Source organism: Harmonia axyridis, chromosome 6 (assembly GCF_914767665.1).
Source record: "Harmonia axyridis chromosome 6, icHarAxyr1.1, whole genome shotgun sequence".
NCBI lineage: Eukaryota > Metazoa > Arthropoda > Insecta > Coleoptera > Coccinellidae > Harmonia > Harmonia axyridis.
Genome location: NC_059506.1, coordinates 14080899 through 14099326, shown reverse-complemented (window position 1 = coordinate 14099326; position 18428 = coordinate 14080899). Strand labels below are relative to the sequence as shown.

General features: G+C 38.1%; 2 protein-coding genes across 2 annotated transcripts; both read right to left on the bottom strand.

The window, feature by feature from the left end:
- Positions 1-12635: 12635 nt before the first annotated feature.
- Positions 12636-13419, bottom strand: LOC123683169 (histone H1B-like). The gene has a single exon (XM_045622068.1). It carries the CDS (start codon positions 13362-13364, stop codon positions 12699-12701), a length of 666 nt encoding a protein of 221 aa, XP_045478024.1. The 5' UTR covers positions 13365-13419; the 3' UTR covers positions 12636-12698.
- A 4484-nt stretch (positions 13420-17903) lies between these two features.
- On the bottom strand, positions 17904-18270 carry LOC123681644 (histone H4). Its single transcript, XM_045619868.1, has one exon. It carries the CDS (start codon positions 18259-18261, stop codon positions 17950-17952), a length of 312 nt encoding a protein of 103 aa, XP_045475824.1. The 5' UTR covers positions 18262-18270; the 3' UTR covers positions 17904-17949.
- Between the last annotated feature and the right edge of the window lie 158 nt (positions 18271-18428).

Genomic DNA, 18428 nt, shown 5'->3' with positions numbered 1-18428 from the left:
TTTCTGAAACGTTTATTTGTGATTGCAAAGTGATAGATACTTACGTATCAATTAGTCCTTCAGAAAGTATGTGTGAAATTAGCAGCCTTATATTATTCATTCGGTACCTGCATTTGTCCGATTTATTGTTACGTGAATATTGGCATTTTTTCGATATTCCGCTTGAATTATATATTTATTTGAAGTACCTATATGTATTCGGTAATGATTGATTGCAAGTACTGACTTTGTTTTAAAGGTAAAAAAACCTGACCCGCCACCTCTTGTCCACATGTTTTTGGATAAGAACAAGATCTATGTTAAAACTGTCGAAATCAAAATCAGGATAGATATTTTTCAGGGGGACACGCAGAGTCTCTTCTGGTTTTGTTTGGCGCTAAACCTACTGAGAAGCCAGTTAGATACATCGACGACCTCAAGCTCTACTCCGCTAACGACGAGCAATTGGGAAATGTGGTAGCGTTCTTTGAGGCTATCGGAATGAAGCCGGGGAAAGATGAATGTGCCGTGGTTCAGGCGAAGAGAGAAGTCAAGTACAATTAATAGGGGACAGATCTGGTCGGCACGCAGAACCTGACGATACAAGAATGCCAGAGTCTTTCATCTACCTCAGAGCACATCAAGCCCTAAGATCCCTGAAATGAAATGAAGAACATTTTCAAGGCAAAATTTGTAAAAAAAATTTCTGTAGTCTCATTCTAAAATAAATTGAAGGACAACAATCAATACGGTAAGGACTTTCGGTTTCAAGGTGGACAGAGAAATGGGGAATCAGAAAAATTGGAGAACAAGATGAATATTTCAAATTTGATCGATAATTTTTGAAGGTCCTGAGAAGGACCGATTAGTTAGACGAACCATTCTCATCACAACAGTAATTTTTATATATTTATTCACTTCTTCTTCTTCAAAGGTGCTGCTTTTTTCGGAGTTGCCACAGACTTGACTGATTTGGGTTTTGGAGCTTTCGGTTTCTTAGTTGGCGATTTCGCAATCTTCTTAGCTTTAGAAGGGGACTTGGCGGCTTTGGGGCTCTTCTTCTCGGTTGTTGCAACTGCTTTCTTCGTTTTCGTTACAGCGGCTTGTTTTTTGGCAACAGTAGACTTCTTTTTCTTCTTGTCGGTCACCACAGCTGATGCCGAAGTGGATTTTTTAAGATCATCTTTGGACTTGGAGGTGGCTTTTTTAATCACTTTCTTCTGGGATCCCGATGTCGAACCACCAGCTGCCAATTTGAACGAACCAGATGCGCCTTTTCCTTTTGTCTGAACTAAAGATCCAGATTGCACAGCTGATTTGAGGTATTTCTTAATGAAAGGAGCCAATTTTTCCGAATCTACTTTATAGTTGGAAGCTATAAATTTCTTGATGGCCTGCAATGACGATCCACTTCTTTCTTTCAAATCTTTGATGGCGTTATTAACCATCTCTGAAGTCGGAGGATGGTTGGGTTTGGCCTGTTTCGCGGTCGCAGTCTTTTTCTCGGATTTCTTCGCAGTTTTCGCACCGATTGGAACGGACGCACCGCTTTGTTGCACCTCTGTATCGGCAGAAGACATTATCGTGATAATTGATGAAATCGTTACAATGTATATATTTCAAAAACGTTAGATACACTTTATGCAGGAAAAATACTGAAAATTAATGCATTAAAACTGAAGTCGACGGAACTTTGGCTAGAAATGTATGAATATGAGGATTATTTCGAGCAAAATGCTCAATTGATCAAACCTTGAAATTTCCGAATGGAAAAATCAAAAATAGAAAATTTCTGCACCATCTCGTCTAGAAATATTCCCGGAAAATTTCCCATAATCGATAATACACGACATTCGAAAGAAGGAATGTGAATTCCGGTATAAAACGCTATCGTTAACAAAGGTGGTCCTTCGAGCCGGAGTATTGGCCTCAGTTTTCTCCATGTAATTTGATTAATAGGAAATATAATCAATTGTATTTCAGGGAACGTAAATTGTTCGAATTTTCGTTAATTCAAAGCATACTTGATATAATCGATAACTTTCCTACAATTAGGGTTATTATAGTTCTGAAAGTGGCGAGTCGGTAGGGTGATCTAGTGTGGATGAATCTTCTAACTGTTCAATGAAGACAATTTTAAATCAACTCGTGAGAAATAACAGACAGGAAAGGATAATAATCGTATTTTGGAGCAGGCTGGAAATGTAGCTGATTGTTCATAAATTCATAGAAAAGCTTTTCCGCTAAATAATGCCGTAATACAAAAGCGCGTTCGGAAAAAGTAGTCAATCTAATATGAAAACTCGATTAATGTTAGACACGCACTAACGGATGAATTACCTGAAGAACGAACCAGGAGGTAATCATACAAATTAATAGTTTGAAAAAAAAAAAGGATAATATAAAATCTCCATAAAAAAAAACAATTTGTAATCCCATACTGGAAGCAGGAATCAGCGAATGATATAAATGGGAACCAGCGATATCGTGCAAACAAAACTATATTACCTCATTTAATTAAGATATCAAATAATTCAGTAAGTAAACTACTTTTAATAATTCAAGTGAAATAGTAAATTGTTAATTCTGCACTTCAAACATGTGAAACTTAAGTAACACGGGAGAGTATAAATCTCAAGTATAATATTGACAGTCCAATGGGCACTGGAAGAATGTCTAGGTAAAGTTGCTTCACACGCCACTCATTATTATTATTATATTATAATAATATTGTATTATAATTATATTATAATGGATATGGAATGTCTTGATGATGAGTCTGATAACTCACTGGCAGATTGAATGGTCATAGAATCGAAAGTATAAATTTCCATCAACTCGTCATTAAGCTGAACGATGAAGAGAGCCTGAAATGTTTATGATGATGAGTACATACTGGCAGATTTAATTTTTATTGTTATTAACGGTCATAATAGTGCCGTAATGTAATTTTCCATAAATCTGTTATTGAAGAAAAGAAGAAAGAAAGAGGTGAGCAATGAAGAATATTTGCAGGTTTATGCAATGTTATTGTTGATCGGAGTAATGAAATATACAGCGAAAACAAGATCCCTATATGAAGAATAAGGAATATTGTTCAAAAAGCATTAATACAAAGATGTGCCACGTCCCCGACACTTGTTAACAATATAGAACAGAAATGAACATCTGAACACTCATTAGTGGGTTTGGTAGAGTTATCCGGACGCCAAGGCATCAAGGATAACCCTCTTTTTGATCAATGGGGGTATACGACCTTCCGTAAGATATTCACGGTTCCCAAAATCACAGCCTTCTGCATCCATGTGATCGTGTTCTTAGGCAGATTCAGCTCCTTGAGATAAATACATACATATATATATATATATATATATATATATATATATATATATATATATATATATATATATATATATATATATATATATATATATATATATATATCGTGAATCTATTAAGGGAATTCGACTGATAAGAAGGATTTCAGTTTTACTCTTTATTCATACCAAGCTTTCGGAACTGGTTGGTTCCTTCCTCAGGGTTACTACAATTTTAACAATTAAAATAAAATTAAAATTACATATAGAACTATCCCAAATCTTTAAAAACAGTCACTTACAGAATTTGAGGTTGTCTCCTTAATAAGTTAAAATTCATCAATTAACGCAAATTTTTAAGTAAATTAGTCTCAAATACTCTATAAGTTGGATTAATCTTTCTTTGTCAATTGGATGTGAAGTATAAACAGTGTGTCTAACCTAACTTAATTATTTTCTTTGGTACATATCACAGAATCGCATCGCGTCAACTTTGGTTTACTTTTTCTTCTTATTTTTATTCGTCTAGTGGTCCATCATAGAATCGTTCCCGGTTTGGATATGTTAACAGGAACGTGTAAACATTGCTTAATCTTTGTACGTCAGTTTTTTTATTTATTGGATTTTCTTGATTTCTTATGTTGATCATTTCTTGTATCAGTCTTTTATTATATTTACCTTCCGTACATAATACTTCTGTATTTTCAAAATCAATTTTATGATCCTTTTTCATTGAGTGTACAGCTACAGCACATCGTGGGTTCACTGTCCGGATATCACTCTTATGTAACGTTAATCGACTCTTTAACCATTGAGATGTCTGTCCCACATAGGTGCCATCACATTCGGAACATTTAATTTTATACACTACATTAGATTTCAGTGGGTTTGGTGTTGTATCTTTCAATTTACTGTATAACATCTTGATAGTTTTCGTGTTGTATGTACTTATTTTTACTTTTTCATCTTTAAAACAATTCTTAATTTTGCTGGTTAGATTTCCTATGTTGGGAAGGCTGCCGTATTTTATTACAGGATCATCTTGAACTATATTTTCAATTTGTTCAGGTTTTCGTCGAGATTCTGTTATGGAGACTCTGTCAGTTTCATACATTAGTTTGTCGAGCATTTGTTTTGGATAGGAATTTTGCCAAAAGATCTCATGTAATTTCTTTATGTTCGCATCTACCATATCTGGATGGCAGATTCTTTGTATCCTGTTTTTCATTTCTTTGATACAATTTATTTTCATGTTTATCAGATGTTCTGATTTGAAATGTATGAATTTGTTTGAATTTGTTTCTTTTTGATACCAGTCCAGTTTAATTATGTTATTTATTCTGCAAACCTTTGTATCCAGGAATGGAACAGAATTATATTCATCTTCTCTTTCACTTGTAAATTGGATGTTCAAGTCAAAACTGTTAAATACCTGAATTATCTCCTCCAAGCTTGTTTTCGGTATTGCGAGTATCAAATCATCTACAAATTTTTTTATGAAAAACACCTTGAAGGACAACTTTGGAATGAAAATGTCCAAAACATAATCCATAAGATAAAGGGACAGTACCGGGCTAAGTTTGGAACCCATAGCACAGCCAAATATCTGTACATAAAATTTCCCTTCAAACATGAAAGGAACATGAGGAACATCTCCCACGTGGTAAGGTCAATTGCTGCTGTAACCACAAATGCACGACTGACTTCTGTTGTTGATTTCATTTGTTTGTTATTTCCTTCAATGTTTCTCATTCTAACACTTCTCATCGTATTGCACAGGGACGAAAGCTTGACACACGTGTCTAAGGAAATCACATTGGTAAAAGGGACTGTTCTTATTTCCTTTTTTTTGTTTAATGAACAATTATCCAAGTAAGCCATTCCACATTGTTGATTTTCTTAGACTCTTATGTCACGCAGGTAGCTATAATCTCCCACGTGGTAAGGTCAATTGCTGCTGTAACCACAAATGCACGACTGACTTCTGTTGTTGATTTCATTTGTTTGTTATTTCCTTCAATGTTTCTCATTCTAACACTTTTCATCGTATTGCACAGGGACGAAAGCTTGACACACGTGTCTAAGGAAACCACTTTGGTATGAGGGACTGTTCTTATTCCCTTTTTTTTGTTTAATGAACAATTATCCGAGTAAGCCGTTCCACATTGTTGATTTTCTTGGACTCGGATGACAAGCGGGTAGCTATAATCTCCCACGTGGTAAGGTCAATTGCTGCTGTAACCACAATTGGACGGCTGACTTCTGTTGTTGATTTCATTTGTTTGTTATTTCCTTTAATGTTTCTCATTCTAACACTTTTCATCGTATTGCACAGGGACGAAAGCTTGACACACGTGTCTAAGGAAACCACTTTGGTATGAGGGACTGTTCTTATTCCCTTTTTTCTGTTTAATGAACAATTATCCAAGTAAGCCATTCCACATTGTTGATTTTCTTGGACTTGGATTTCACGCAGGTAGCTATAATCTCCCACGTGGTAAGGTCAATTGCTGCTGTAACCACAATTGCACGACTGACTTCTGTTGTTGATTTCATTTGTTTGTTATTTCCTTCTATGTTTCTCATTCTAACACTTTTCATCGTATTGCACAGGGACGAAAGCTTGACACACGTGTCTAAGGAAACTCCATTGGTATAAGGGACTGTTCTTATTCCCTTTTTCCTTTTTGATGAACAATTATCCAAATAAGCCATTCCACATTGTTGATTTTCTTGGACTTGGATGTCACGCAGGTAGCTAAAATCTTCCACGAGGTAAGGTCAATTGCTGCTGTAACCACAATTGGACGACTGACTTCTGTTGTTGATTTCATTCGTTTGTTATTTCCTTCAATGTTTCTCATTCTAACACTTTTCATGGTATTGCACAGGGACGAAAGCTTGACACACGTGTCTAAGGAAACCATTTTGGTATAAGAGACTGTTCTCATTCCCTTCTTTTTGTTTAATGAACAATTATCCAAGTAAGCCATTCCACATTGTTGATTTTCTTGGACTCGGATGTCACGCAGGTAGCTCTAATCTCCCACGTGGTAAAATCAATTGCTGCTGTAACAACAATTGAACGGCTGACTACTGTTGTTGATTTCATTTGTTTGTTATTTCCTTCAATGTTTCTCATTCTTACACTTTTCATCGTAATGCACAGGGACGAAAGCTTGACACACGTGTCTAAAGAAACCTCATTGGTATAAGGGACTGTTTTTATTTCCTTCTTTCTGTATAATGAAGAATTATCCAAGTAAGCCTTTCCACATTGTTGATTTTCTTGGACTCGGATAACACGCGGGTAGCTATAATCTCCCACGTGGTAAGGTCAATTGCTGCTGTAACCACAATTGGACGGCTGACTTCTGTTGTTGATTTCATTTGTTTGTTATTTCCTTCAATGTTTCTCATTCTAACACTCCTCATCGTATTGCACAGGGACGAAAGCTTGACACACGTGTCTATGGAAACCACATTGGTATAAGGGACTGTTCTTATTCCCTTCTTTCTGTATAATGTTCGTAATGCACAGGGACGAAAGCTTGACACACGTGTCTAAGGAAACCTCATTGGTATAAGGGACTGTTTTTATTTCCTTCTTTCTGTATAATGAAGAATTATCCAAGTAAGCCTTTCCACATTGTTGATTTTCTTGGACTCGGATGACACGCGGGTAGCTATAATCTCCCACGTGGTAAGGTCAATTGCTGCTGTAACCACAATTGGACGGCTGACTTCTGTTGTTGATTTCATTTGTTTGTTATTTCCTTCAATGTTTCTCATTCTAACACTTTTCATCGTATTGCACAGGGACGAAAGCTTGACACACGTGTCTAAGGAAACCACATTGGAATAAGGGACTGTTCTTATTCCCTTTTTTTTTTTGATGAACAATTATCCAAGTAAGCCATTCCACATTGTTGATTTTCTTGGACTCGGATGCCACGCAGGTAGCTATAATCTATCACGTGGTAAGGTCAATTGCTGCTGTAACCACAAATGCACGACTGACTTCTGTTGATTTCATTCGTTTGTTATTTTCTTCAATGTTTCTCATTCTAACACTTTTCATCGTATTGCACAGGGACGAAAGCTTGACACACGTGTCTAAGGATACCACTTTGGTATAAGGGACTGTTCTTATTCCCATCTTTTTGTTTAATGAACAATTATCCAAGTAAGCCGGAATGGCTTACTTGGATAATTGTTCATTAAACAAAAAGAAAATCAACAATGTGGAATACATTGTTGATTTTCTTAGACTCGGATGTCACGCAGGTAGCTCTTCTCATCGTATTGCACAGGGACGAAAGCTTGACACACGTGTCTAAGGAAACCTCATTGGTATAAGGGACTGTTTTTATTTCCTTCTTTCTGAATAATGAAGAATTATCCTAGTGAGCCATTCCACATTGTTGATCTTCTTGGACTCGGATGACACGCGGGTAGCTATAATCTCCCACGTGGTAAGGTCAATTGCTGCTGTAACCACAATTGGACGGCTGACTTCTGTTGTTGATTTCATTTGTTTGTTATTTCCTTCAATGTTTCTCATTCTAACACTTCTCATCTTATTGCACAGGGACGAAAGCTTGACACACGTGTCTAAGGAAACCACATTGGTATAAGGGACTGTTCTTATTCCCTTTTTCTTTTTGATGAACAATTATCCAAGTAGGCCATTCCACATTGTTGATTTTCTTGGACTCGTATGTCACGCAGGTAGCTATAATCTCCCACGTGGTAAGGTCAATTGCTGCTGTAACCACAAATGCACGACTGACTTCTGTTGTTGATTTCATTCGTTTGTTATTTTCTTCAATGTTTCTCATTCTAACACTTTTCATCGTATTGCACAGGGACGAAAGCTTGACACAAGTGTCAAAGGAAACCACTTTGGTATAAGGGACTGTTCTCATTCCTTTTTTTTTTGTTCAATGAACAATTATTCAAGTAAGCCATTTCACATTGTTGTTTTTCTTGGACTCGAATGTCACGCAGGTAGCTATAATCTCCGACGTGGTGGTAAGGTCAATTGCTCCTGTAACCACAATTGGAAGGCTGACTTCTGTTGTTGATTTCATTTGTTTGTTATTTCCTTCAATGATTCTCATTCTTACACTTTTCATCGTATTGCTGAGGACGAAAGCTTGACAAACGTGTCTAAGGAAACCGCTCTGCTTTGGGGGACTGTGCTTATTTCTTTTTTCTTTGTTTAATGAACAATTATCCAAGTAAGCCATTCCACATTGTTTTCTTGGACTCGGATGTCACGCAGGTAGCTATAACCTACCACGTGGTAAGGTCAATTGCTGCTGTTACCACAAATGGACGGCTGACTTGTGTTGTGGATGAACAATTGTTCAAGTAAGCCATTCCACATTGTTGATTTTCTTGGACTCGGATGTCACGCAGGTAGCTATAATCTCCCACGTGGTAAAATCAATTGCTGCTGTAACAACAATTGAACGGCTGACTTCTGTTGTTGATTTCATTTGTTTGTTATTTCCTTCAATGTTTCTCATTCTAACACTTCTCATCGTATTGCACAGGGACGAAAGCTTGACACACGTGTCTATGGAAACCACATTGGAATAAGGGGGACTGTTCTTATTAACTTCATTCTGTATAATGAAGAATTATCCAAGTAAGCCATTCCACATTGTTGATCATCTCGGACTCGGATGACACGCAGGTAGCTATAATCTCCCACGTGGTAAGGTCAATTGCTGCTGTAACCACAAATGCACAACTGACTTCTGTTGTTGATTTCATTTGTTTGTTATTTCCTTCGAAGTTTCTCATTCTTACACTTTTCATCGTAATACACAGGGACGAAAGCTTGACACACGTGTCTAAGGAAACCTCATTGGTATAAGGGACTGTTTTTATTTCCTTCTTGCTGTATAATGAAGAATTATCCAAGTAAGCCATTCCACATTGTTGATTTTCTTGGACTCGGATGACACGCGGGTAGCTATAATCTCCCACGTGGTAAGGTCAATTGCTGCTGTAACCACAATTGGACGGCTGACTTCTGTTGTTGATTTCATTTGTTTGTTATTTCCTTCAATGTTTCTCATTCTAATACTTCTCATCGTATTGCACAGGGACGAAAGCTTGACACACGTGTCTATGGAAACCACATTGGAATAAGGGGGACTGTTCTTATTCCCTTCATTCTGTATAATGATCAATTATCCAAGTAAGCCATTCCACATTGTTGATCATCTCGGACTCGGATGACACGCAGGTAGCTATAATCTCCCACGTGGTAAGGTCAATTGCTGCTGTAACCACAAATGCACGACTGACTTCTGTTGTTGAATTCATTTGTTTGTTATTTCCTTCAATGTTTCTCATTCTAACACTTTTCATCGTATTGCTGAGGGGCGAAAGCTTGAGACACGTGTCGAAGGAAACCACTTCGGTATAAGGGACTGTTCTTATTCCCTTTTTTTTCGTTTAATGATCAATTATCCAAGTAAGCCTTCCACATTCATGTTTTTCTTGGACACGGATGTCACGCAGGAAGCTCTCTTTTGCAGTCAGGCTATAAATTAGCCTTTTACTGCTCCATCTCAATATAATTCACTTCTGGTGAGCTATTTTGATCTGCTCTAGCAGGTGGCAAAGTTTGTGTAATCATTACACAATCTCTGTGCCAGTAAGGGTTTGGCTCTAATACACACTTCCTAGAGAAGTGCCATCTTCGGTCGTTTGTGTTTCCTAGGAGCTTTTTCATCGTAGTCGCAAGCCTTCCTTATAAAAGGGTTTGCATGATTTTCCATTTCAATGAAGGTCTTCACGCTCAGATCTTTTAGATGGTCGCCCAGGAATGGTATTTTCAGGTCTTCATGTACCTATCCGTACCTTGCTGACAAACCAAGCTGCATTTACGGCTGGTCTTAGGATCGTATTCTGTACGACTTGAAGTCTCTGCAGGTGCGTCTTTGCGGCGTATCCCCAAGCCGAACATGCGTAACACATGACCGGCCGGATGGTGGACTTATAAAGAAGAAGCTTGTTGGAAAGAAACATTTTTGTGCTTTTGCAAAGTAGCGGTTGCAACGCTGCCGCTGTTGTCTTTCCCCTTCGTCACAGCTGATGTGACGTGTTGGTTCTAAGTGAGCTTTTTGTCAAGTATCACTCCCAGATACTTGGCCTCGTTTTTCCATTACAATCCTCCTACCGAACATTACGACGAGTCCGATGGGATCTATTTTCTTTCAGCTAAAAAAAACTGCTTCGATCTTCTCAGGGTTTCTTGTAGGTACTTCGTTGCCATTTTGGGACACCAAGAACTGGCAAGAAAGGCGGTATCGTCAGCGTAAAGTGCCATGGAGTTTTTCACCGTTTTTGGCATTTCGGATACATATATTGTGAAAAATATTGGAGACAGCAGAGATCCTTGCGGAACTCCGGCTGAAAGAGACCTCTCTGAAGACAATACTCCGTCAAATCTGGCTCTAAACTTGCGAGAATGCAGGTAAGAAGCTAAAAGTTGGACCATGGAGAGTGGGAAACCTGCCGTAAGCAGTTTGTATAGCAGTCCTTTGGGCCGTACTTTATCAAACGATTTGGCTACATCCAAAAACACAGCTCCTGTGACTTGTTTCCGGTTATATCCATCCGTGATTGGTTCCACTACTCGGAGCACTTGTTGCACAGTGGAATGTTGGCTTTAAAAACCGAACTGTTCCTACTGTATGATATTCTTTTCTTTCGTTATTGTGTTGAATCTTTAGCATTGACTATATTCGTCAGTGCTACTAAAGCTTTTCGAGGGAGGTTCCGCAACGTCAAGTTAGTAATGCCGTCCGGTCCTGGTGCCGTTCTCACTTTACTCGACATAATAGTGTTCTGGATTTCCTGAACGGTTCGAAACCAATAGCTTCCGTTGATTCATTTTTCACTTTGCGGTTGACGTCCTCAATGTGGTCCAATTCCGCATAGTTGTAACTACAGCTGCATTGGCGTTGGAGGTTATCTGCGAAAGCTTCAGACTTTTCTTCTGGACTGTATACCATTCCTCGTAAACCGTGAATCGGCGGGGTTGGTTTCCTATCTGAGTGCAATGCTTTGGCCATCCGCCAAACACTGTTGTCTTCTGTGGAAAGAGAAAGTAGTTTCTCTTCCCAACTATCATTCCGGACCTTTCTGAGAGCCTCCTTGACTCTATCGTTGAGCTAGAGTGCTTCTCTCTGATAAGCTCCGCCATCAATAGGTTATTACCACCAATAACACCCAAGAATCGCTCGAATTTCATGTTTTCTATTTTCAGCTGTTTGAAATGCAGGAATAAGAAAAAACCTTCTAATTTTACACAGACATCCTAAAGGACTAATGAACACGTAGGTACCTTTCATTTTGCAAACACAGAACCTTTCATAAACTATAATTGATCATTTCAAAGAGCGATTTAACGAGCACACATATATAGGTATTAAATATGAATAACAAATATTAATCGCTCTTTGAAATGATCAATTATAGTTTCTGAAACGTTTATTTGTGATTGCAAAGTGATAGATACTTACGTATCAATTAGTCCTTCAGAAAGTATGTGTGAAATTAGCAGCCTTATATTATTCATTCGGTACCTGCATTTGTCCGATTTATTGTTACGTGAATATTGGCATTTTTTCGATATTCCGCTTGAATTATATATTTATTTGAAGTACCTATATGTACCTATTCGGTAATGATTGATTGCAAGTACTGACTTTGTTTTAAAGGTAAAAAAACCTGACCCGCCACCTCTTGTCCACATGTTTTTGGATAAGAACAAGATCTATGTTAAAACTGTCGAAATCAAAATCAGGATAGATATTTTTCAGGGGGACACGCAGAGTCTCTTCTGGTTTTGTTTGGCGCTAAACCTACTGAGAAGCCAGTTAGATACATCGACGACCTCAAGCTCTACTCCGCTAACGACGAGCAATTGGGAAATGTGGTAGCGTTCTTTGAGGCTATCGGAATGAAGCCGGGGAAAGATGAATGTGCCGTGGTTCAGGCGAAGAGAGAAGTCAAGTACAATTAATAGGGGACAGATCTGGTCGGCACGCAGAACCTGACGATACAAGAATGCCAGAGTCTTTCATCTACCTCAGAGCACATCAAGCCCTAAGATCCCTGAAATGAAATGAAGAACATTTTCAAGGCAAAATTTGTAAAAAAAATTTCTGTAGTCTCATTCTAAAATAAATTGAAGGACAACAATCAATACGGTAAGGACTTTCGGTTTCAAGGTGGACAGAGAAATGGGGAATCAGAAAAATTGGAGAACAAGATGAATATTTCAAATTTGATCGATAATTTTTGAAGGTCCTGAGAAGGACCGATTAGTTAGACGAACCATTCTCATCACAACAGTAATTTTTATATATTTATTCACTTCTTCTTCTTCAAAGGTGCTGCTTTTTTCGGAGTTGCCACAGACTTGACTGATTTGGGTTTTGGAGCTTTCGGTTTCTTAGTTGGCGATTTCGCAATCTTCTTAGCTTTAGAAGGGGACTTGGCGGCTTTGGGGCTCTTCTTCTCGGTTGTTGCAACTGCTTTCTTCGTTTTCGTTACAGCGGCTTGTTTTTTGGCAACAGTAGACTTCTTTTTCTTCTTGTCGGTCACCACAGCTGATGCCGAAGTGGATTTTTTAAGATCATCTTTGGACTTGGAGGTGGCTTTTTTAATCACTTTCTTCTGGGATCCCGATGTCGAACCACCAGCTGCCAATTTGAACGAACCAGATGCGCCTTTTCCTTTTGTCTGAACTAAAGATCCAGATTGCACAGCTGATTTGAGGTATTTCTTAATGAAAGGAGCCAATTTTTCCGAATCTACTTTATAGTTGGAAGCTATAAATTTCTTGATGGCCTGCAATGACGATCCACTTCTTTCTTTCAAATCTTTGATGGCGTTATTAACCATCTCTGAAGTCGGAGGATGGTTGGGTTTGGCCTGTTTCGCGGTCGCAGTCTTTTTCTCGGATTTCTTCGCAGTTTTCGCACCGATTGGAACGGACGCACCGCTTTGTTGCACCTCTGTATCGGCAGAAGACATTATCGTGATAATTGATGAAATCGTTACACTGTATATATTTCAAAAACGTTAGATACACTTTCTGCAGGAAAAATACTGAAAATTAATGCATTAAAACTGAAGTCGACGGAACTTTGGCTAGAAATGTATGAATATGAGGATTATTTCGAGCAAAATGCTCAATTGATCAATCCTTGAAATTTCCGAATGGAAAAATCAAAAATAGAAAATTTCTGCACCATCTCGTCTAGAAATATTCCCGGAAAATTTCCCATAATCGATAATACACGACATTCGAAAGAAGGAATGTGAATTCCGGTATAAAACGCTATCGTTAACAAAGGTGGTCCTTCGAGCCGGAGTATTGGCCTCAGTTTTCTCCATGTAATTTGATTAATAGGAAATATAATCAATTGTATTTCAGGGAACGTAAATTGTTCGAATTTTCGTTAATTCAAAGCATACTTGATATAATCGATAACTTTCCTACAATTAGGGTTATTATAGTTCTGAAAGTGGCGAGTCGGTAGGGTGATCTAGTGTGGATGAATCTTCTAACTGTTCAATGAAGACAATTTTAAATCAACTCGTGAGAAATAACAGACAGGAAAGGATAATAATCGTATTTTGGAGCAGGCTGGAAATGTAGCTGATTGTTCATAAATTCATAGAAAAGCTTTTCCGCTAAATAATGCCGTAATACAAAAGCGCGTTCGGAAAAAGTAGTCAATCTAATATGAAAACTCGATTAATGTTAGACACGCACTAACGGATGAATTACCTGAAGAACGAACCAGGAGGTAATCATACAAATTAATAGTTTGGAAAAAAAAAAGGATAATATAAAATCTCCATAAAAAAAAAACAATTTGTAATCCCATACTGGAAGCAGGAATCAGCGAATGATATAAATGGGAACCAGCGATATCGTGCAAACAAAACTATATTACCTCATTTAATTAAGATATCAAATAATTCAGTAAGTAAACTACTTTTAATAATTCAAGTGAAATAGTAAATTGTTAATTCTGCACTTCAAACATGTGAAACTTAAGTAACACGGGAGAGTATAAATCTCAAGTATAATATTGACAGTCCAATGGGCACTGGAAGAATGTCTAGGTAAAGTTGCTTCACACGCCACTCATTATTATTATTATATTATAATAATATTGTATTATAATTATATTATAATGGATATGGAATGTCTTGATGATGAGTCTGATAACTCACTGGCAGATTGAATGGTCATAGAATCGAAAGTATAAATTTCCATCAACTCGTCATTAAGCTGAACGATGAAGAGAGCCTGAAATGAATGTCCACATTCACGTTCCAATATTGTGAATTGACGAGAAATTGAAGGCTCAATTTTAATTATTTTTATATTGTAAACTATTAGATGAATATCATTTTTACTGAAGAAGGAGAGTCTCTCCGAAACGTATGATTATATATTTTTTTATATGAAATAAACAAGTTCATTAAAAACCTGACACTTCCAAATAAAGGAAATACTATTGACTATATATATATATATATATATATATATATATATATATATATATATATATATATATAACTTAGACGCAATAATGGTCGTGATTTATACAGAATGATTTCTCAGGGAATCGGTGTGAACACCAAAAAAATACTCTGTTTTCTTTGCCGAGCTTTCGGATTTTATTCAATCCATCCTCAGGGCTTCTACAAGATATCAACAAAAATTATCAGTTACAATAAAGAGAAAAAATAAACATTCTATATATATATCAGGTGTGTGAATAAGTCTTTCCCGTTTTTTTTCAAATTTTGTGCCTTCATTGTGAAAAAATCGTTACAAATGAATTATTGAAAGTATTGGCCATCGCTAGCTACAACTTTTCCCCATCTTTCTGGAAACATACGAATCCCGTTGCGAAAAAATTCGACCGGTTTGGCCTCTATCCAGTCATCCACCCATTTTTTGGCTTCCTCGTAGGAATGGAAGTGCTGGTCAGCCAGGCCATGCGTCATCGATCTGAAGAGATGGTAATCAGACGGAGCAATGTCTGGACTATAAGGCGGGTGGGGTAGGACTTCCCATTTGAGCGTTTCTAAGTATGTTTTCAACGGCTGTGCAACATGTGGGCGAGCATTGTCATGTTGCAAAATAACTTTGTCGTGCCTGTCGGAGTATTGTGGCCGTTTTTCTCGAAGTGCGCGGCTCAAACGCATCAATTGTCGTCGATAGACCTCGCCTGTGATCCTTTCATTCGGTTTCAGAAGCTCATACTAAACCACACCTAGCGGTCCCATCATATACAGAGCATGAGCTTGGCGCCATGATATTTGGCTTGGCCGTCGATGATGATGCATGGCCGGGTAGTCCCCATGATTTTCTTCGCTTCGGTTTATCGTAACGGATCCACTTTTCATCGCCAGTCACGATACGATGCAGAAAACCCTTTCTTTTATGTCGCTGAAGCAGCTGTTCGCAAGTGAAAAAACGCCGTTCGACGTCTCTCAGCTTCAGTTCGTACGGCACCCAATTTCCTTGCTTTTGGATCATTCCCATGGCTTTCAAACGCTTGGAAATGGTTGTTCGGTCAACTCCCAATGCTTCAGCATGTTCTTCTTGCGTTTGACACGAATCTTCATCAAGCAAAGTCGCCAATTTTTGATCTTCAAAGATTTGCGGCCGCCCGGAACGCTCCTTGTCTTCCACGTCGAAATCGCCACTTTTGAAGCGTCGAAACCATCCGCGAACACTTGAATCATCGACACAACCTTTTCCATAAGCTTCCTGAAGCAACCGATGCGCCTCGGCAGCAGATTTCTTCAAATTGAACCAATAAAGTGAAACTTCCCGCAAATGACGTCGACTCGGCTCAAATTTCGACATTTTCACGATTTCAAAAATTTATGATGCGAAAAAATTTCAACTAATGTGTTAGTGTGGAATTTTTGACAGATGAATAAGCTTTGATTATGACATATGTAACCATTAAATACTCGCACAGTATTGGTGGCGCCATCTCTTACAAAAAACGGGAAAGACTTATTCACACACCTGATATATATATATATATATATATATATATATATATATATATATATGAACCCATCGGTTCATATTTGACACCCTTATGAGAGATAAGTTCAACGGTTGATATATATGTTTTTTCTTTGTAAATATAATATGGATTGTACCGTGTGTGAAATATTGTGCAATACGGGATAGGAATGAGAAAATTGGCTTCTCGATTAGAAAATGTGTGATCTCGTTATACGCGGAGGGGATTAACTTAGCGAGAATTATCAACTCAAACGGGTGGGATGAACGGAACTTCTTCTTCTTGATAGTGCCAATCCGTTATCGGATATTGGAGACCATTCTGGCTATTGTGACCTTATTCACTGTTGCACGAAACAGTCCAATTGTTGTTTCCCAGAACCAGACCCTCAAATTTCTGAGCCACGAAATTCTCCTCCTGCCGGGACCTCTCCTTCCCCCAACCATGCCCTGCTGTATAAGCTGGAGAAGGCTGTATCTTTGTTCATTCCGCATGATGTGGCCCAAGTACTCCAGTTTCCTCCTCTTCACTGAGATCTTTCTTAATTATTAAGTCAGTGCATGGCACTTTTACTCGTTGACTCCTTGTGGTTATCGGTGCGGGTTTAGGGGGGCGTTCACGTTCATACGCCTTGGTTGCCGGTTTCAGGACCTCCTCTTCACGGTGTCAACAATTTCAGATTTCTTGTTGACTAATATTAGAACCCTCTCATTGGTCATGTGCTCTGTCCAATTGATTCGGAGTATTCTTCTGTAGAGCCACATCTCGAATACTTCAAGCCTCTTACACGAAGCTTCAGTAAGCGTCCATGACTCCACCCATACAGAAGCACAGGAAAAACATAGCACTTCAGAAGTCGTATTTTGGTCTTCTTGTTCAGGTCGTGAATCGTGAAAAGTTTTTTCATTTTAATGGAAGCTGCTCTTGCCTTTTCAATCCTACAGCGGATTTCCCTCGAATGATCCCATGCCGAGGTACGAAATTGTTTCGACTCTACCATTCTGTTGTCGATGTAAAGTTGATGAACGTAACGCGCAGAAGAAATAATTATATATCTTATCGCCGCCTACCGTCATCGATTCTGTGAAAATATTTTATGGAATAATTTATATAAGCCCATTTCTTAATTTGTTCAAATTGATAAAATAAGGTGGCAATAAAATTTGGATGAGAAATGTTACTCCTAGTGCACTACTAACCAAATGCTTATAAACTTGAATAGATAACACTTGTTTGTCCTCGGAATATTTTTACATTTTGCGATCGTATGGTCACAGCAATTCCAAGTAAAAAAAAAAAAAAAAAAAAAAAATTAATAAATAATATTTATAGTTAGGTGAATGAAAATGTTAGCTGTTTACCCTTAACGCTGAATTCCAAAAGAATTATCTCGTCATAGTAATTTGGTTGCCCATCTCACGGACAGGCTTAGGCTTTGTGGGAATTTTGTTTGCTTTCGGATTGTATGATATTTGTGTAATGGAAAAAACGAGAAAACGTTAACTTTGTGGTCCTGAAAAGGACCGATAGCAATATTTCGATGGTGAAATTTAACCTCCGAAACCGTACAACGTACGACCTTGGCGTTTCAAAGCATATACGACGTCCATTGCTGTTACAGTCTTCCTTTTTGCGTGTTCGGTGTAAGTTACAGCGTCTCTAATAACGTTTTCTAGGAATACCTTAAGTACACCTCTAGTTTCTTCGTAAATCAAACCAGAGATACGTTTCACCCCACCGCGGCGGGCCAATCTTCTGATAGCGGGCTTCGTGATTCCTTGGATATTGTCTCGTAGAACTTTCCTGTGACGCTTAGCGCCACCTTTTCCCAAACCCTTACCACCTTTGCCTCTGCCAGTCATTTTTCAGTTAACGACTACAATAACAAGAATTAACTAAAGGTTTCAGCGGAAAATACGGCTTTTATACCATCACAGTTTTCCCCACCACTAGATCTACACGACCAACCAATGATATTGCGAGAATGTGCAGTGGAACCGCCTACCTATTCCGCTATAAATAGATGAAT

What these genes read in the sequence shown, in the direction of transcription:
- LOC123683169 (XM_045622068.1), bottom strand. Translation starts at nt 13,364, where the DNA reads ATGTCTTCTGCCGATACAGAGGTGCAACAAAGCGGTGCGTCCGTTCCA.
- LOC123681644 (XM_045619868.1), bottom strand. Translation starts at nt 18,261, where the DNA reads ATGACTGGCAGAGGCAAAGGTGGTAAGGGTTTGGGAAAAGGTGGCGCT.